This window comes from Pistacia vera, unplaced genomic scaffold (genome assembly GCF_008641045.1).
Source record: "Pistacia vera cultivar Batoury unplaced genomic scaffold, PisVer_v2 Contig35, whole genome shotgun sequence".
In the NCBI taxonomy this organism is placed as follows: Eukaryota; Viridiplantae; Streptophyta; class Magnoliopsida; order Sapindales; family Anacardiaceae; genus Pistacia; species Pistacia vera.
The window spans coordinates 810816-833052 of NW_022196168.1; the positions used below are offsets into that span (position 1 = coordinate 810816).

At 40.2% G+C, this 22237-nt stretch overlaps 1 protein-coding gene across 1 annotated transcript; it reads left to right on the forward strand.

Annotated features, from left to right (window-relative positions):
- The first annotated feature begins 205 nt into the window (after window positions 1-205).
- On the forward strand, window positions 206-2216 carry LOC116139333. Its single transcript, XM_031425014.1, has 4 exons — window positions 206-547; window positions 633-692; window positions 775-813; window positions 2031-2216. The coding sequence occupies exons 1-4, from the start codon at window positions 234-236 to the stop codon at window positions 2068-2070; spliced, it is 453 nt and encodes a 150-aa protein (XP_031280874.1). The 5' UTR covers window positions 206-233; the 3' UTR covers window positions 2071-2216.
- The last annotated feature ends 20021 nt before the right edge of the window (window positions 2217-22237 follow it).

Sequence of the window (22237 nt, forward strand, 5' to 3'; positions counted from 1 at the left end):
ATGAAAAAAATATTATTTTAATTTGTGACTAAAATTACTGTTGCACAACTAATTAATTAGTTGTAAATTATTTTCTTTTGGCAACTAAGATTTTAATTGTCAAATGTATGATAAATTTTGAACGCCCATGTTCCCGCTTGAAATAAATTGAAATTTTGGTGTCATTATTATAGGTATCCTCACTTTGTTGGCTTAGAGGTCTTATTGACATCTTAGACTTTAATTTCCTTATTATGGATTTGAGATTCTCTGCAACTCTTAACCCAAAACTGAGGAAAAAACAATTGTTTTCTTTTGCTTTTAAAAACACTTCATTTCGTATTTTGGCCACTGCCTGCTTGCCTCCTCTCAAAACTCAAAAGCCAGCCCTCTCTTTTCTTTTCTGTTCCTCTTTATTAGGGTTTCTGCTTGTTAAAAAGAGAAGCCTTGGGAAAAGTGGCACTGTTATTTTCAACAAATGGCTTTCTCTTCTCTCCTTAGATCTACGTCCACCGTTTCTCTTTCACGCGCCGCCGACTTCTCTTATTCCTCCTCCGATTGTCTCAAGGTCCGATTGCCGTCCTCTGTTTTTGCCTTCATTTTTTAGAACCTCCGTTTGGTTGTTGTTGACTGAACTGAGCTTGGAATCTCAGTTGCCAAGAGTATTCAACCCATCAAAGCCACTGCTACAGAGTTGCCACCCATAGTTCAAAGTAAGAATAAAAGGATTTCATTTAGTGATTCATAATCTATAAAATTAGTTTAATAGTGTGCTGATCTGTTTTGTTTTGTTAGAAACACGGAGCAGTGGGAGCACAAAGAGTGGAATCAATGGTATGTTTTACTCTGATTGGAACTATTCTTCGTTTTGCTTATTTTGACTTCGAAGGGATTAGCCTTGCGAAAGTACTTAAAGGGTTGTGTTCATCTCTAACTAAATATTTAACTATTTGTTAAGTTCTCTTTGGTTGGTGGATGTTTAAGTATTAAATAATGATTCATATAGTTATTTTCTGTGCAATTTTTTATTGAAAGTTTCAGTGGTAATATAAAAGTGTTTGGTTGAGTCTTTTTTTGCTTCATGATTATGTTTGGTAGTATAAACTTTTTCTTCCCTGATAAATGATCTTGACTACCAAAATGACCTTTCAAAAAGTGCATTTCATTTCAATTTCAATTTCCATTTCCACCTTATCTGTACTTCATATTTTTATTTTATTAAAACCTGCCGATTCTCACACCGCCTATATATCTCAAACAACTCCTTCAATTTCCAATGGATGTAGATTGGATTTCTTTAATAAAGAAATCCAATCTACATCCATTGGAATTTCAATCTCTTGTCTTTTCTCCTCCCATCGCCTTAATTTTAACGCTTTCCATTTTTTTTGGAATTGATCTGCTTACTTCTGATTTCTTATCCAATTTTTAGGTATATTATATTTATTTATTATTAATTTATCCGTTCATTTTTAGATTTTTTATGTTTATGTGGTTGGTGACGATTTAGATTATGAATTAAAGATGTTGAATTTACTTTAAAACATGCACAGATTTGAAATCAGAAAATATTTTTAAATTTTTTGGTTAATGTTTTTGATGATCATATGTTTTATATAAATGTGTGTTTGATTACAATTACAATAAAAAAAACAAAACGGCAATGAAATCTTCCAGTTTATGCTAGGGTTAATTGCTATAATGGTTTCCTGAAAATGGGTTTATGGTTTATAATTTTGTTGTGATCGTTTTAGAATCAAGTCATGGATAAGAGTGGAATATGAAAGGATTGGCAGATCATTGATTTTAGATTATATACAGCCTTTGTGGAGGAGGATTTTATGTTTGTAATTTGATGTCTGATTTGTATATTATAGTTTTGTTGTCTTGTATTAACTAGTTCATTTATCTTTAAGTACCTTTGGCTGAGTTTTGAGTGTATACTGGTCAGTTCTTTTGTAGGTGTCTATTATATTCTTTTGATGACTACAAATTTGAAAATGAAATGTTTTCTTTGTAACGATTGCTTCTGCTTTCTGGTTTAACTGTAGGTTTTTGGACTCATTCACGATCTTGTGGCTGAGGACGTAATTATAATTTATTCAAGTCTTTAATCCTTCAGCTTTCGTAGAACTATTTATTTCTGAATTGTTTGTCACATACTTTGGAGCACTGCATGAGTGTTTGCATTGTGATCACAAAGTATAAAGATTTCATAGTTTCAATTGTAGCGCATAGAGATTNTTAAGAGAGAAATCAAAGTCAGAAAGCTACAGGCATGTACACACAAGAACTCTCAAAGTGGTGACTTCAGACCAAGGCAAAAGACAACATACACAAAACAAATAAAAATGAAAAGGAAATTACCATGAGATCAATTTCATAAACAAATTTTTACAAAAACAAGTATTGTCAATCAGTGTGACATAAGAGAAAAGATCACCAATCTATGGGATGCCAAAGAAATAATCTCAATTAAGTCACTTTCACACATGAGCGGTTATTTCTTTTGTCAATCGATGAGCAATAATGCATAGATTCTTTATCATAAGTGTGTGTGGTGTCCTCAAATGGAAGCTTGACTCATTGGTCAAATAAACATATTTTGTCTCCCCCTTCCCTCATGCTCTTTTTACAAATCAATTCAACTGAGTTCTTTTTTATTTCCTTTTTAATGAATATTTTAGGCATTAAATAGAATAAAATCTCTCAAATAGCAATCAAGTGTAGCTTTCACACTTACAAGGAGGGAGCCCTCTAAAGGTAGACTTCCAAGGACATAGGGATCACTACATCCTAGAGGATTACTCACTTATGACTTTAACAGTACAAGCAAGGTAGCTCTTTCACTTGGTGACAAAGTCAAGCAATACAAACTCATGGAGAGATTTTAAGACACAAAAGCTTTTAATAAGAAAGCACAGGGTGGACACATTTCAGTAGCATGCTAACACAAGACTGAAAAAAAAAATCTCAATCGCCAACACAAATTAAAAGAATACTTGCAACAATAAAAAGATGGAAATTTGTCTCATGGCATTTAAAGATAAGATAGAGACACTACTCAATTTGAATAAGTCCAATGGACTTCCTCAAATTTACAAAAGTTTGCAAGTCTAAAGTCTTAGTAAACAAGTCAGCAAGTTGAGAGTTTGTGTTAACATGTGCAAGAGTGATCATTTTCTCATCAACTAAGTCTCTTATCAAATGATGCCTAATGTCAATGTGTTTGGTTCTGGAGTGCTGAACATGATTTTTAGAAATGTTTATTGCACTAGTGCTATCACAAAAGACAGTTATGCATTCTTGATCAAATCATCACATAGCATTTGTTTTAACCAAAGAACCTCTGTGCAGCAACTCCCTACAGTGATATATTTAGCTTCGGCTGTGGAGAGTGAGATTGAATTTTGTTTCTTGCTATACCAGGTGATCAGGTTGTTGCTGAGAAAGAAACATCCTCCAGATGTGCTTTTTCTATCATCCAAGCAACCTGCCCAATTAGCATCACTAAAACCCACAAAAGTAGGATTAGAATCATAAGAAAAGCAAAGCCCAAAGTCTGATATTTCAACAACATATTTCATAATCCTTTTAACAGCTTTAAGATAAAGCTCAGTAGGATTAGATTGAAACCTTGCACACACACCTACACTAAAGCACAAATCAGGCCTACTTGCTGTCAAGTATAAGAAACTCACTATCATGCTTCTAAATAACTTATTATCAACATTTTTACCTTTTTCATCCTTGAAGAGCTCATTGGAGTGTTGGCATGCTTGGCAGATTTGAGATTGAATCTTTTAAGCATGTTTTTGGCATACTTAGATTGAGAGACAAACATGTCACAATCAATTTGTTTGACTTGAAGACCAAGAAACATGCTTAGTTCTCCTACCATACTCATCTCAAATTCATCTTTCATTAAAGCAATAAATTTTTCCAATTGAGTATGTGAAGTGGAACCAAAAACAATATCGTCTACATAAATTTGAGCACACAAAAATTCACCTCTTTCATGCTTTATGAAGAAGGTTTTGTCGGTATTACCTCTGATGAAATTATTATCAAGAATGAAGGAAGTCAGCTTGTCATACCATGCTCTCGGTGCTTGCTTCAAACTGTAGAGTGTTTTCTTAAGTTTGAACACATGATCAGGCTTATGAGGATCCTGAAATCCTACTGGTTGCTCAACATAGACTTCTTCCATCAGCATTCTGTTAAAAAAATGCACTTTTCACGTCCATTTGGTAAAGTTTCAGCTTCATGTAGGAGGCAACTCCCAGCATTAATCTTATGGATTCAAGTTTAGCCACAGGTGCAAAAGTTTCATCGAAATCAGCTCCTTCAACTTGAGTATACCCTTGTGTGACAAGTCTTGCTTTGTTTCGCACAATGTTTCCAAACTCATCTGATTTATTCTTAAAAATCTACTTCGTTCCAATAACATTAATCCCTTCAGATCTGGGAACCAGTTTCCATACATCATTTCTCTCAAACTGTTTCAGCTCCTTATGCATGGCAGTAATCTAACAGTCGTCTTCAAGAGCCTCCTTTGCATTTTTAGGTTCTGAAAGGGAAACATAGCACAGGCTATTAATTTCACTCAATTTTTTATGTCTAGTGACCATTACCTCATCCAGATTTTCAATCATTGTAGATGGTGGATGAGCCTTTTTAATCTATGAGGGTGGTTCTCTGGTTTTGGGTGTCTTTTGTTGAGTGATTTCATCAGATAAATCAACAATCAATTCAAGTCTTTGTCTCTTTGGGAGAGATCATTGTTGAGCTGCAGAGGTGTTCACTTCAGATTTTGATGTGGTCACATCTTTTGGAGGACTTGGAGTGGGCACATTGTCACGGTCAATGATCACATTAGAAGGTGATGTTAAGCCATCAATATCATCTTTATAGAAAATTGTGAGAAATCTTCTGAATCAAAGAAAACAACATTAAATAATTTAATTATGCATTGAGTTCTCATATTGAAAATCCTATATGCCCTACTATTTGAAGACTATTCGAGAAAAACACCTTCATCACTTTTGAAATCAAATTTTCCTAGGGGATCTTTATCATTCAACACATAGAACTTGCACCCAAAAATATGAAAGTATAATAGATCAAGCTTCTTATCTTTCCATAACTCATATGGAGTTTGAGAGGTACCTTTCCTTAGAAAAACTTTGTTTGCAATGTGACATGCAGTGTTGATTGCCTCAGGCCACAATCTTGTTGGTAATTTTTTGTCATTTAACATAATTCTTGCCCTTCTTGAAGAACTCTATTCTTTCTCTCCATAACTCCATCCTGTTAAGGTGTTTTTGGAGTAGAAACTCATGCCATATACCTTGCGAATCACAAAAACTGGAAAAATCAGTGTTCTCAAACTCCCTTCCATGATCACTTCTTATCCTCACAACTTTCTTCACCCCGCAATTTTGTTCAACTTGAAGTCTTTAAATCAGATTTTGAAAGACTTCAAATGTATCAGATTTTCCCTTAAAAAATCAACCCAAGAGAATCTAGAAAAGTCATCAACACACACAAAGACATATCTCTTACCTCCTAAACTTTCAGTTTGTATAGGCCCCATCAAATCCATATGAAGAAGTTCTAAAACAAATGAGGTATTCAACTGAGACAAAGATTTGTGAGGAAACTTAGTTTGCTTATCTTGTTGGCATAGTTTGCTTACCTTGTTGGCAATGCCCACAAACTTTACCTTTTGGGAACACTGGCTCTGGCAAACCTTTTACAATATCCTTTTTGGAGAGTTTCACAAGATCTCTAAAATTTATGTGTCCAAGTTTTTTATGCCAAACATCAATATCATTTGATTTGGAACTTAAACACGAAACTTTGTTAGTCAAAAGATAGCAATTATCCTTTGATCTTTTTTTCTTCAAGAATAGAAGTACTATCATCATTCAAAACTTGACACACATTTTTTGAAAATTTCACAACACTACCTTTATCACAGATTTGACTTATGCTTATGAGATTAGCTTTAAGACCTTTAACATAGGACACATCATTCAGAACAAGGAAACCAGGAATTACAATAGATCATTTGCCAAGGATTTTACCTCTTTTGCCATCATCGTAGGTCACATGACCCGCCTCAACAAATTCAAGATCAGTCAACAAACCTTTGTTATTTGTCATGTGCCTTGACACCTACTATCAAAGTACCATTGGTCATTTTGAAATGCAAGCAATGATGTATAAGCAACCAAACAGTCGGTACTAGGCTTAGCTCTCCATATTTTTCTATTTTTGAAAAAAAATTGTTTTGATGCGGGGTTTTTTGATAGGGAAAAACATGATTTCCAATGCACCTTTTCAAGTATGAAATGAGCTTGAAACAATTTGGTCTAATGTGGCATTTCTTTTGACAAAAATGACAAACAGGGGTAAATTTTCTTACCTTCAAGGTCTGATTGGAAGGTGCGGCAACAAAATTTAGGTTTGAAATTATGTTAACTGTTGTGGTCACAACTGGTTTTGAGGTGCTCACCTTAATGAAAGTGGTCACACCAGGTTTGGAAGAACTTGCTCCAGGAGAAAAACCCAATCCAGTTTTGTCACCAAAAGACTTCCTTTGCCTAAGAACTTCATCAAGTTTATAAGAACTTGCATTCAATCTTTCAACAATGGCCTTGGCCTCAGTTAGTTCATTTAAAGCTTGATTTAACAAAAGTTCCTTGTTGGATAAATCAACAAACAAGGCATTCAACTTATCATTCAACACTTTCTTATCTTCAATTAAGGTACAGTTTTCAGATTCAAAAGATTTGATCTTTTTGATCGCTTTTACCCATGACTCATACATTTTGTCATAAGCCTCTTGTTGTTATTTATAAACATTACTTGAATCTTCTGAGGACACACTCCTATTGTTCTCTTGGTTTGCTGTGAAGGCTAGGAAATTCTCATCCTCATTCGTGTCATCACATCCACTCTCAGTGTCATCACTTTCACTTAGAGTGGCAACCATGGCTTCCCTTTTTCTTTAGATTGTTCGCACACTCTGACTGAATGTGTCCATACCCTTCACATTCATAACACCTGATGCCTTTGTTTTTCTTGTTATTATCTCTTGAAAATCATTCCGAGAAGGCAACTTGACCAACTTGGTTAGTGGATTTCTTAACAAAAGGTTGTTTACCTTTTTTACTCAACTTAGGCTTTCTCATATTCTTTTTCAAGAATTTAGCAAAAAATTTTGTAAGCAAAGTGCACTCATCTTCCTCACCTTCACTAGAAATAACATTAACAGTAGGTTCAAATGTTCCCTCATGTTTTAGAGTGAGACCCTTTCCCGGTTTCTTCTCCCATCGTTTCAAATTGAGTTCGAAAGTCTGAAGTGATACAATGAGTTCATCTAGTTGCATCTCATCCAGGTTTCGACATTCTTCGATAAAGGTTGCTTTGGACATGAACTTCATAGGTAGAGAACACAAAAATTTCCTGACAAGTTTAGCATAAGTATAGATCTTACCCAAAGCAAAACATTGATTTGTAATATCACACAACTGACCATGAAAATTAGTGATAGACTCATCATCATGCATAAAAACATTTTCATAATCAGTAATCAGTCTCCTAAGTCTGGTCTTTTTAACTGTTAGTTCCTTCATTCTTAACTTGGAGTCCGTCCCATGTATCTTTAATTGTTTCACAATTGGCTATATTTTTCATTTGACCAATACTGACAACATTAAAGAGTGCATGGAGAGCTTTAGAGTTGAAATTAGATTCTTCCAACTCAGCTTTGGTCCATTGATCAAGGGGTTTTTCCTTGCTACCACTTTCTTCACTCATAACTTGCTATTCTTTCCAACCAATAACACAAGCATTCCAAGCCCTTTTATCAATAGATTTTAAGAAGGCTTTCATCATAGGTCTTCAGAAGGAGAGCCTAGTTCCCTCCAACAATGGTGGTCTATGAGTAGATCCACCTTCACCAAAGAAACTCATAGTGACAGGACAACAAAAGTGGTTACACAGAACATGGTGATCACACAAATCAAGATGAGCCATCTACTCAACTAGACACGAAATGAAGGACATCACAAACATGCACAAACTCAGATTAAAGATCAAACAAACTAGTAAGGATCAACTGAAATAACTCTTCAGAACGCACTCTGATACCAAATGAAAGTTTTAAAGGGTTACCAAGTGTTTAAAACTTATGCGGAATGAGTTGCTTGTTCAATTTTTAGTGCAAATGAGTTGTGAAAAACTTAAATGAAACACAAATCAAAGCAAGTAAAGAACACTCTCATTTTTACATGGTTCGATATCAAGCCTATATCCATGGGATCACGTTCAAGGGAAGAAAATCCACTGTGAAAAACTTATGAGTTCAAATACAAAGTAGGATAACCAAAGTTGTAAAACACTCCCTGTTTTCTACACAACAATCTATCTTCTTTGGTTGAACTTCAAGTCCTCACAGCAAACTTCACAAACATAGCAACATCATGTTGAAGAAAAGCTCCTCTCAAGATTCAACAATGAAGACAGGACATCAACTTACACACAAGCTCTCGTCACAATGGAAACAACATCAAAAGATCTCACACAAGGATAGGTGAAGAAGGTAATTCTAAGCCTACCAAAGCATAGTAAGAAACCTTAGACAAAAATAAAAACCCCAGAGGATATTTACTAATGAATCAAAAGCAATTAGGTTTCTTTTCGAAAGAAACCTAAAAAGTATGAATATATAGAGAACAAGGTGACAAGGGTTGGGGGACAAAAAAGTTAAAGTAAAACTTTTGTGTTTTTCTTTTTGCATAAGAAATTTGGGACCACAAACAAAAGCAATATTCCTTTCTCACACAACAAATAGAAAGTGAACAAATGGAAAGGCACAAAACAAAATATCAATAAGGAATAATATTGTCCAAAAAGCAAAACGGGTGCGTGATGTGTGATTGAGGAGAAATATCTATCAGATGCATCGTGAGCACACAGACTCTAAAGTGCTCACACTTGTGAAGGTGATCACTTTTAGAGAGTGTGCCCACGCTGGCAGAAAGGAATAGATAGTCTAGGACTCAAAACAAGATCATAAGATGACAAAAACACTAACGAATGCTATTAATAAATAAAGTGTAAAACCCAACTTTTTGATAATTTTTATTAATTATATATTACTTCTGTAGCTATAGAGATTATTTTCTAATTATCTATTTGTGGATTAATTATATTCTTTTCACTCAAGAATTGGAGTCACAACATTCTTGAATGTCAGTTAACTAAGTCTATTAGTATAGTATTGTAAATAGACCTGGCAAAACGAGCAGGTGGGCTAGGTATGGGCCGGGTCTAAATGGGTACAGGTCTTATGGGTACGGGCCCAAAACGGGTCGATCTAAATAAGCCCAAAATATTAGACCTGTACCCTACCCTATATGGGTACGAGTGTACCTATGGGTGCCCGCACTACTCATTCTAGTTTCCAATTCTTGCAATTACACCCCCATAGTTTATGCAGTTTTAATATTTTATAGTTACACCCCCATAATCATCTACTCCAAATTCAATTAATTTCACTCCTGTTCGTTCTTGGTTGAAAACAAAAAGTTTCTCTCGTTCATTTTTCATCTTCCAAGTATGAATAAAGTAAATCCGAACTCAGTAAAACTAAATTTCTCACATCTAAATGAATTCAAATCAACATGATTGAAGCAACCCAATTTTTGGACAAAAAACAATACAAAGCAAACAACCCATTTTCAAATAAAGCAACACAAATTAATCCTACAAAAAACCCATTTTTTAGACCAAATCAATAGATCCATTTGTCAAACCATCCTTGGAGCCCAGCAACTAAGCAATCAAAAGGAGAAGAAAAAGATCCTAAGACTGCAGCAAAAACAAACAGCACACATACCCTATAAATGGCCAGCATAAACCAACATATGCACAGCTAGACAACTCCATTGCCTACAAAAACCTACTCAACAAAAATCTGCACAACCTAAGAAGAACCCAAAAAGGCAATTTCTGTTGCTATCCTCTTTATCTAGCACAACAAAAACCTGCAGACCTCAATCAAAAGCTCTATGCTCTTCTGATACTTTTTGATCTCTTTCAAAGCCACAGTTCTCGGCCTGAAACGGTGTGTCTTCTTCACTCCTCCCGTCACCAAAGCTAACTTTTGAGCGGTTCTTGGCTAGCTGCTTACGTAGCGCCTTGCCTACGGTGGACTGCCTTCTTGTTTGTTTTGTGCGAGCCATTTGAAAGGTCAATTATTGAAAGAGTGGTTATATGTTTGGACTACTAGAGAAGTGTTGAAGCGGCGACGATGGAGAAGATGGAGTTGAGTTTGTAAGGTGGAGACTGGGATTTGGCATTTATTTTTTATTTGTTTAAATTTCAAATGGGTGCCCGCGGGTACTCGTGGGTGTACTCGGATTGCCCATTTACAAAACGGGCCGGGCCAGGTATGGGTCCAATCTTAAGGACCTGTACCTTATATTATTTACTCGGGTACGAGCTGACCCGTGGGTAGGGACTCTTTTTGCCAGGTCTAATTGTAAGATTAGCCAAATGCATAAATTTTTTTTTTTAATTTTACATAAATATTGATCTAATATCATTAATTATATAACATAGTACTTGTTAGGGCCAAAAAATGTCCTTGGCCCACATAGGCCCAAAGACGAAGACACCTTCATCCAAGCTAGAAGCTCGGGCCCAATTCCGATAGGCCCAAATCAGAGTTCTGTAGATGAGGCCCATTCAGTATGCTTTCTCAGCTCCTCACTGTCCCTTGAACACCTGTTGGGCTTACGATCAACTCAGAGCCCATAGTCACCTACGAAGTACATTCCTACTTGAACTCTGCAGACAAAGTCAATTATTATCCCAACTCCTCCAAGGTTTGTACCTGGGGCACATTCAAACTCCATTTCTTGTTAAGATAAGGGAGCCAAAGGGTACGCCTTTGGAGATGACGACCATCACAAGGACTTCCAGTCCTACCAAGACTCGGAGATCATGCAGTCACTATTTAAACAGAGTCCAGCCCTCTCACAAGGCACATCGACATTACACCCTTAGACCCTGAAGTTCCTACTCTTGGGAACTTCGCATCACAACTATAGTCACAATCCTCGACTAGACTTCCGGTAACCTTTCTACTCCCTAACCCTTACTAAATTAGTCTCATTCAACCTTGCTAACTTGAATGTCGGAGTGCCTACTGCAAACATCACTCTGGTGTTTTTCGTCGCTTCATGTTTGTTTCTTTACGTGTGCAAGTGCAACAGATCGCTAGTGGCCTCAACCTCACGGGATCAGTCCTTCTTTCCGTACAGGTAAATTTTTACGTCTACAGTTTGGTGCCCACCGTGGAGCCTCTAGAAATCATTCGTCTTAACAAACCCTGCTATGTGAAGAAACTCTCCATGGCTGACAATTCTGATAATGCTAATCCTAGCCTCGAGGCCAAACTGGAGTCTCTGACTGCCCTCATGTAACAGCACTCAAACAAGGTGGCAGCATTGGAAGCTGAGAACACTGCCATTTGAACCGAAAACACCTCTATCTAGGCCGAGAACCCCTCCATTCAGGCCGAGAACCAATCTCTAAAAGAGAAGGTAAGTTAGTTTTATGATCTTGAGCTTATGCCTTGTCAGGTACCACCCTATCGGTTCCACGCCATAGTTCCATCTATGCAACCTCTCCAAACTCCAAAGCACGGACATATGACCTCAGATAAGAGGTCACGTCAACTATGTTCGTCATTGGTCGATGATTCAACCCTAACTTACCGAGAACGGGGTCTACCAATGGAACCCCTCTCGGTTGATCTGTCTCAGGTGCAAGATCAAGGTGTCCAAGTGACAGAAAGCCCACTGCAATAAGAACCGACCATCCTCGCCATCCCCCCACCTTCAGTCAGACGTCCCTTCACAAACTCCACTCAGCTCGGTTGATCCTCGGGGTCGAGCGGCCACCCACTTCAAACCATCCCACTTGAGTCCATCCATCCCAACGGACCGAGCGAGTACCAAATAACTCCCCTAACCATTCATGTAGGGCAAAGCACCCGATCAGTTATAATGGGAGTCACCCAACCGGAGGGAATGAATGGGGATCTAGGCTACCCAATGATACATGAAGGAATAATCCACCAGGCTACACCATGCAGATTGACCTAAAAATGCATCGAGTGCGAATTCTATGGCCAACCAAGTCAATCAGGATGACCTAGTGTTATCCACCTCTCCCATGAAACATATATTGGCCAAGAGACTGGCCGACATAGAGGCAGTGATGAGGCACATACCAGGAATGCTAATCCCTACCAAAAAGAGCAATCCTTACGATTATGCTGATTCACCCTTCGTGGATGCGATTGTGCTAGCCGACATGCCCCACAAATTCACTATCCCCGGCATGAAGCCTTATGACGGTACAACCGACCTAGATGATCACATAGCCTCGTACAAGCAGCGGATGTTCACCGTCTTGATACCCCGAATGCTAAGGGAAGCCTGCATGTGTAAAAGTTTTGGTTCAAGCCTTTCTGGTCCGGCTCCTCAGTGGTATACTAACCTCCCAAACAGTTCAATCAACTCATTCACACAGTTCACCGATACCTTCATTGAGCAATTCGCCAGTAGCAAGAAACTTGAGAAACTATCGGTCGACCTGTACAGAGTATACCAGAAAAGGGGGGAGCTGTTGAGAGAGTATGTTAGCATATTCAACAAAGAAAAAATCTTCATCCCCTCCTACACCCCGAGACAGTCATAGACGCCTTCAAGAAGGGTCTCCTCTCGGATAGTGAACTATATAAAGAACTGACGAAGGTCGATTGCACCACGATGGAAGACATCTTAGCCAGAGCGATGATTCAAATAAGGTGGGAGGAAGATGAGATAAATCGGGTGAGTCATGCAAGGTATGACCCAAGACAGAATGATAGGAGGCTAGAGCTCAGATCGATTGAACCTTGTCGCCAACCCCCTCCACGCAATCTGAACAAAGTCAAAAAACTATATGACCGCTAGCCACTTAGAACCGACAACAGACCAACCGAATCGAGTCGATCAGAATCCTAGAGTACAACCTCAACGTCAAACCAGCCCAAGTCGTGGCAATCATGAAAGGAATGAAATCTAGCGTTAAGTGGCCAGGCAAGCTCAATGCCAAAGCAAGGACGGACACGACTAAGTGGTGCGAGTTCCATGGCGACCATGGACATAATACCGCTGACTGCATTGCCCTGCGGTTGGAAGTTGCCGCATTATTGAAGAGGGAACATCTTCGCGATCTGTTAACAGATAAAGGGAAGAATACCATCAGCTAGAATAGCACGAAAGAAACATCTCCACCTCCACGAGAACCTACGCCAAAAGGATTCTGCTGAATCATCTCAGGAGGGTCAGAGATCAGTGGGGTCAGTTATTCCTTAGCCAAACGATACGCCAAAGTCAACAACCACCATGAAATCCAATCCATCCATCTGTCTTCTCGATCACACACCCACCAGATAATTCAATTCGAAGATGACGAGCCAATCACCCTGGTCGCCCCTCATCATGACGCTCTAGTTATCTCTCTTTAGATCGCCAATATCCTAGTCAAGAGAGTATTCATAGATGGGGGGTCCTCGACAAACATTCTTTTCCTTGAAGTAGTGAAGGCCATGGGTCTGGAAGAAACAAACATCAATAGATGACCAACCATACTGGTTGGGTTTAGTTCCGAGCAGAAATACACCATCGAAGAAATTGTTCTTCCTGTTTAGGCCAGCGGAGTAAACAAGCACACCGTTTTTCTAGTGATTGACTGTCCTTCACCATATAACGTTATCTTGGGCTGACCTTGGATCCACGACATGCGAGCTATTCCATCCACCTTCCATCAAACCATCAGGTTTCCAACAAAATGGGGAGTAAGGGAAATCAAGGGTGATCCTAAGGCTTCCAGAGATTGTTACAAGAACGCTTTCAAAAGCAAAGGTAATGTTTTATAGCAACTACAGTTTCATTCAACCCTTCCAACCGAGCTAGATCAACCATCTATGGAAGAGTTGGATGAAGTATAGATACACCTGGAAGACTCCAAAAATAAAGACCCATATAGGTTCTCGCCTTGGGCACGAGACAAGAGAGAAACTCATAGAATTCCTCAAATGAAACCAGGATTGTTTCGCTTGGTCCCACGCTGACATAACAGGAGTCAACCCATAAGTAATCGTCCACCACCTCAAAGTAGATCTGGATCACCCCCAGTGAAGTAGAGGCGTAGGAAATTTGCACTAGAGTGTAACCAGATCATCAATAAGGAGATTGATAAGTTACTGAATAATGGTTTGATCAAAGAGGTCCACTACCCGGCCCGACTAGTTGGCAAACGTTGTGGTCGTAAAGAAAAAGAATGGAAAGTGGAAGGTCTACATTGACTTCACAGATTTAAACAAAGCATGCCCTAAAGACTCCTTCCCGCTCCCATATATTGACATGATGGTCGATGTGACCGTAGGCCACGAGCTCCTAAGTTTTATGAATGCCTTCTCAAGGTACAACCAAATTTTGATGCACCCCGATGATCAGGAGAAAACAACCTTCATCACAGATAGGGGAACCTACTGCTACAAGGTGATGCCGTTTGGTCTCAAGAATGTTGGGGCTACCTATCAACGGCTAGTCAACAGAATGTTTGCTGAACACCTTGGAGACATCATAAAGGTTTACATCGATGGCATGCTCGTTAAGTCCCTGATGGCTGAGCATCACCTCGATCACCTCAGTCAGGCGTTCGCCATCTTAAGGAAGTATAACATGAAGCTGAATCCAGTCAAATGCTCGTTCGGTGTCTCGTCAGGTAAATTCTTGGGATACATGGTAACTCAACGAGGGATAGAAGTCAACCCGAACCAAATCAGAGCGATCCTCAATATACTATCACCAATTTGCATCAAAGATGTCCAGCACCTCACAGGACGAGTAGCCGCCTTGAGCTGCTTCATCTCCAGATCCGCTAACAAGTGCCACCACTTCTTCCACACACTTAAGAAATCTAAGAAGTTCGAGTGAATCCCTTTCTACGAGGAAGCCTTGCAACAATTGAAAAGATAGCTGACCTCCCCTTCGCTCCTTTCCAAGCCTGTGGATGGGGAGAAGCTTTACACCTATCTGGCGGTCTTAGAGATGGAAATATCAGCAATATTAGTTCGGGAAGATAATACGAAACAGCTACCAGTTTACTATGTAAGTAAGTCACTCCTCGACACAGAAACACGATATAGTTAGCTGGAGAAACTGGCCCTTGGCCTTGTCTTCATCCTCGTCCTCGTCCATGCATCTAGGAAGCTCAGGCCATACTTTTAGTGTCACTCCATAGTCGTGCTCACCTCTTTTCCACTCAAGGAGATATTACACAAGCCAAAGTTATCAGGCCAACTCACGCAATGAATAATAGAGCTTAGTGAGTTTGACATATCTTTCCAGCCACGTACTGCTGTCAAGTCTCAAGCACTGGCAAACTTTATTATTGATTTCACCCAGAACATCACCGTCTAAGCAGAAAGAGAGTTATTATGTATGAATAGTGGGTCGCCTTCAAAGTGGACTCTCTCAGTTGATAGCTCAAGCAATTTGAATGGAAGCGGGCTCGGGTTAGTACTAACTACACCAGAGGGAGACGTCATCCCACAGGCCATACGATGTGGATTCAAGTGCACCAACAACGAAGTTGAATACGAGGCTCTCATCGCTGGACTCTCCCTAGCCAAAGAAATCAAAGTAATGAGGCTAGAGGTAAAGTCTGACTCCCAACTTGTGGTTAACCAGCTGCAAGACACCTATCAAGCTCGCGATTCGAAGATGACAGCCTACTTGAACCTAGTCAAAGAATTGCAGACTGAATTCAAAGAATTCTCCATCGCCCAAGTCCCAAGAGCGAAGAACACTCATGTTGACGCCCTTGCTAACCTCGGCTCAGCCCTTCAATGTTTTTCCCAGTCATTCATCCCTTTGTTATTCCTATAATGGCCGGCCAACTAGAAGGAACAACCAACAAACAAGTCGCCCGAAGAAGCAATGGACATCGAACTTGCAGACTCCGGGATGACCCGATAGTGAAGTACTTGGAACACAATAAGCTCCCAACTGACAAGAATGAAACACGTCGCCTAAGAGTGAGAGCTGCCAGGTTCACCATTTATAAGGGTAAACTCCTTAGGAAATCATTCTCCGGTCCTTACCTCAAGGGCATAAGCCCAGAAGAGGCCAAACGGGTTCTCACTGAACTCCATGAAGGCGAATGTGGAAACCATGCAGGATGACGCAACCTCGCACATCGGGTGATCACTGTTGGATACTACTGGCCAACCATACGTACTGATTCAGCAGCTTATGTGAAAAATTGTGACAATTGTCAGAGGTTTGCCCACGTCTTCATTCCACTTTCACACCTCCCACCAGAACGACTCCACTCCACTTTCACACCTTGGCCGTTCATGAAGTAGGGAATAGATATAGTACGAAAGCTCCCTATTGCGCCCAAGCAATGAGTCTTCATGTTGGCTGTGATTGATTACTTTACCAAGTGGATCAAAACTGAAGCATTCGCACAAGTCAGAGACCGAGAGATAAAAGCTTTCATCTAGAAACATGTCATCTGCAGGTTTAGGATACCGAAGGAAATCGTCACCGACAATGGATCCTAATTTATCAGTTCAGGCTTCAGGGATTTTTACGACATGTGGGGGATCAAGCTAAGCTTCTCTACCCCTCGTAACCCCTAGTCCAATGGCCAGGTAGAATTGTCAAATAAAACCATCATGAAGACTTTAAAAAAGCGCCTGCAGAAAGCCAATGGTGCATGGGCAGACGAACTACTTGGAGTCTTTTGGTCCTATCGAAGTATATCCTGCTCATCCATGGGCGAAACTCCATTCTACCTCACATATGGATCTGAAGCAGTCATCCTAGCTGAAATATCGGTTCCTTCCACCAGACTACAATAGGCGAATGAGGAAATCAACAACCAGAACCTTTGCCAGAACCTGGACACCGTCGATGAGCTACGCAAGCGGGCGAAAATCCATAACACAGTCTATCAGCAACAAGCCGCCTGTTGTTGGTTTTCGCACGTGTACGAAATCGTGCAAGTAATAAAGTGTAAGAATACGGATGTCGAACCCAAGGGAATTACTAATACCAAGTACCACACTAACCTATCTTATTGCTATTTTATTAATTAGATTTTCAGAATGATTCAATGAAAAATAAAACAACTTAGGAACAAAATAAAAACAAACTTTTATTAACACTTTAGTAGGAAATCAATATGACTAAACCTAGGGCATAGATTTCACACCAATTTAATCTTATGCTTTGACAATTATCGTTAACCCAATTAAGCTTATTCTAAAGACCAAACTCCCTAATATTTCGCTAACTTTCTCTCGAACAATTAACAAATTAACTCCTAATTACTAACCCGAATTATCTCTAATCAGATTTAAGCAATTGGAGATCATTAAGTTCTATGGAATTTGCCAGAACCTCATAGATCGCAGTAACCTATCTCTAGCGTTCGCTCAATCTATGGTTTTATTACCTTAGACTAATTAGGTTTCATCTCTCAATCTCAACCTAACCCATAAAATCATTCAACTCTAGGACCTTTAAGAATTGAAAGCTTTAAGTGCAATAATAAAACTTAAAACAAAACTTAATAAAAATTAGCAACAAATAATTCAATGTATATTCATAAAATTGGGCTACATCTTAGCCCTAGAAAATAAAATTAGTTCATACTTTTAATAATAAAAGCCATTGCATTCATAAACATGAGTATAAGAAAGACTAGAAAAACTTCTCTAATTGGTGACTCAAAATTGCAGGAATTCGCAATCTCCAAAGAGCAGCTGAACTTCTCTCCCTTCTCATCTCTAAAAATCAGCTAAAGACATCTATTTATACTCCTAGGGTTTTAGGGTTATGATTCCCACTATCCTAATCACTTTAGAACTCTTAAAACAGGAAATACATGTCATAAATTTAATCTAAAAAAGTCCAGATTCACAGTTGTGCCGCGGCACTGTGCCTAGGCATGGTTGATTGTGCCCCAGAACTCGAAATCTTGATAAGATGGTGGTTTTTGAGCATGATAACGTTTGAATCTTGACAAGTGGTAAACATATGAATTGTAGCCCTTTGAATCAGCTTTCCAACGGTTCAAGAATAGTCTCAATCCAAAATCTACAGCTCTAATGTCCCACATTCCATCATCGATATAACCTTCATCCGAATATCATCTTTAAGAACCTGAAAACACTCAAAACATACCCGTATCCCATAAAAGACATTTATGAAATAATTAAGTTAAATTTCACAAATTAAACACATTTTTCCACAAATAATCTAATTGAATCACTAACAAAATATGTATTTTCAAGCTTTTATCACTGCCCAACACTACAACCGCAACGTCAAGATCAGGATTTTCAAAACAGGCGACTGGGTCCTTTGCAAGGTCTTTCAAAACACTAGGAGATCAACTCTGGAAAGCTCGGTCCCAACTGGGAGGGTCCCTATAAAATCACCAAAAAAGCAGGGAAGGGCACCTACCGACTCCAAACTCCCAAAGGCAAAGACATCAGCAACAGTTGGAATGCAGTCTATTTCAAACGCTACTACTTTTAGGTGAACTCATTCATCTACATATTTGTTTTCTTTTTGTTTTTATTTGAAAAAGGATGAGTGGGCCTATCCACCTCCTTCACAGACAGTCGGCCTCATGGCCTGAATTCAATGAAGCATTATTCAACAATTTGCACCTTCGATGGGCCCTACCCGATTCATGAGTTTTTTACACCTTTGATCGACCCTGTCGGATTCAAGAGTTTACACCTTCGATCGACCCTGCCTGATTCATGAGTTTTTTACACCTTCGATTGGCTTTGCCCGATTCATGAGTTTTTTACACCTTCGATCGGCCTTGCCTGATTCATGAGTTTACACCTTCGATCGGCCCTGCTCGATTCATGAGTTTTTTACACCTTCGATTGGCCCTGCCCGATTCATAAGTTTACATCTTCGATCGACCTTGCCCGATTCATGAGTTTTTAACACCTTCAATCGGCCTTGCCTGATTCATGAGTTTTTTACACTTTCGATCGATCCAGCCCGATTCACGAGTTTACACCTTCGATCAGCCCGGCCTTATTCATGAATTTACACCCTCGATTGGCCCAAACTAATTTATATACTTACACATTCAGTCGGCCCAGACCGATTGAAGGGGACTTGCACCCCAAAATCGATAAGTCATCGACCCAACCCAATAAAAAGTCCACATGACTCAGCCACTTGGCCGCATTGAGGTCATAACACAAGCAGTCGGTTCAACCCCTAATGCATCTACAAACAAATAAGCAATCAACTCATTCATCCACAAGGAAAGCACCAAAATAGAATCACAAGTATAATATAAGAAGAGCCTTAAGCAGCTAAGTTTTCAATACAAAGTAAGGCATACACGCCAGGGAAGGGCATCGCAAACCCCAAAAATACATGAGCAAAAAAAAAAAAAAAAAAAAAGCTAAGTCTCATCGGTACGAGTCATCCCACCCATCTCCAACTCGATCATCCTATCACCAGCCCCAGCACTCGCCCTTACAGCCTGATCGCTCACATCCTCAATAATCGATGACACTGGCTGGCTAGCAAAATCGAGCACCTGTTCATCAATCTACTCCTCCGTATGCTCAGCGGTCTCCTCCTCTATCATCTCCCGCATGAACTGGATATCCTCATTCGAGTCCCAGTAAGAGGTTTTCCCGGCCTTGTACTCAAGCATAAGTTCTCCCCGGGCCCTAATGATAGTGTCATCAGCAATGCTCAGGCACTGCTCCCTTAGAGACTCGACCTCTATAGTCTTCTCGGCCAGCTCCTTCCTTAGCCGCTCTAACTCACTCTCGACTTCCTTGAGATGCTGCTAGCACTCCTGTTCAGCCTTCTGGGCCACCGCTTCTCTCTGGCATAAACTAGCATTTGATTTGGATACATCATGCATCCTCTTCTCCTATGCCATGATGGACTTCCTCAGGTGGAAGCTGCTCGTGAATGCCTGCATAACAAAACAATTTGATCAGTATATGACCACGAGAAACACAGTAAGTAAAACTCTGGCTCATACTTGGAAAGCATGGGATACCCCCCAGTCAGTAGTCGTGACCGCACTCATCTGGTTCAAATGGGTCTCGTCCGCTGGGAACAGGAATAAGTCAGCCAACTGGCTCATAGAAGCCGCATCCGAATAAGTCAACGTAGAGAAGCTGGAATGTTAAAGGTAATCATCTCAATCTCTTCATCTAAGACTGCGGTCTTGGATGATCCAACTCCAGCCACGGGCTGACGATTTGGTGGAATCGCCACCATATCTTCCGCTCTCCTCTCCTCTCTGGCCGAGGATTCCCTCTTCCGCTTCTCCCGACGCCTAGCAATAGACTTTCTAACACTTGGGACGGTCAACTTCTTCATTAACTTTTCTGCAATTACAAACTCTCCAACAGGTACTAGGTTCAGCCTCGATTTACCATACAAGGTTTGAGTGCAGTAGTGAGTTAGCAGCACATTCCAAGTCTACTTCAACGAAGGGAAGAGAATACCTCGCTGAATCTCTCCTACTCCGGCCCAGAGATGACTCGTCCTGAGGTTAGCTTCCTCCAACACCACCCGCCAATCCTTCTGCGCTTTGGGAATGGCTAGAACCTTCTGGGTCTGCATGTCCAAGCCATCCCCACTCTGTCCGGCTCGATTGAATTCAAGCTCTGCAAAGAAGAAACACAATAAGATTTAGTAATTAAAATACAAGATAAAGACAAAGTTAATCACCAGTGGTTCGCCAAGTGCACAGAATCTCGCCATGGCCTCTCTCCCCAAAGACTGCCTCACACCTCACAAAAAAATACCGATCCTTCTAATTCTTGTCACTCGATCGAAAGTCAGTTACTAGGTGAGACCGATCATGCCTAAGGTTGATAAGTTATCTACCTTTCTCTTTATTGTTTTCCTTCAGAAAATACGAATACAGCAGCTCGTGCAGCCCAAACATCACCTGGTTCTGCACACAAAGGTCCTCCAATGCCATCAGCAACCTCCAACTGTTCAACATAATCTGGGACGGGGCAATCATGAAATGGTTCAGTACCTCCCAGATAAGGCGAGGAATGGGAAACCTCAGCCCATCGTGAAACCACTTCTCATGGACACTCACCTAACCTTTTGCCTCCCAATTGACCCGCTCGTACGATCGCAGCGCCCTGATCTCGACCAAATCTGGAATGTGATACATCGTTCGGATCCGCCATACATCATTGTCCTTAAGTACGGGCAGATAATCCCGGCTTAGAATCCCACTGCTAGGCTAACTCGGCTCGTCCTCTAAACCATTATCGATGGAAGCCTGTTAGAATCACTAACTCTATTGTAGTCTTCCCTGCTTCCCCCCTGCCTGTCCGATTCATCACTCGAGGCGGTGCCACTCGGCCTAGCGGTAGCCACGTTCTCCCCGATCGGTAAACCGATTGGGATGCCTCCACCTTCAGGCGTCATCACTATGGTCGGGGCATTCTCATACTCATCCCCAACTCTTGTCTCAGCCCCATCCGAGTTGCCCGACCTTAACCTAGACATTAGATAACTTACCTACTCGCCCCGAGAGACCGACCTCTCCAATTGAGAGCCTACTCAAACTCACTATCTGATCCCTGCTTGCCCTTTACCACCGACCGACCTACTTTATTCAAATCTATCACCACTCGTCCCGATAAGCTGACCGACCTATCCACTTCAAGAACTATCACCAACTGATCAACCCTCACTCTGACCGATCAACCTACTCTTTTCAAAACTATCACCACTCAGCCCAACTGACCGATCGACCTGCTATCTTTAAAACCTGGTACTAACTGATCACCGCTCACCCTGAACGATCGACCTACTTGCTTTCTTAAAACCAACCACTATCTGATTGATGCTTGGCCTAGACTACCGTGAACTGACAACACCTTTTTCTGTTCAACCGGAATTTCAAGCTCTGTTCAACCGGAATTGTAAGCTTCTTCAAAATAAAACCTCTTCTCCAAACTTTTCAAAATCTTTCAAAGAGGAAAAAACGATCAAATCCAAGTCCAAGTCTACCAGAACTCAACGCACCAAAAAACTTGTAAGAGAGCAAAGAGAGAGAGAGAGAGAGAGAAAAAAAAAAA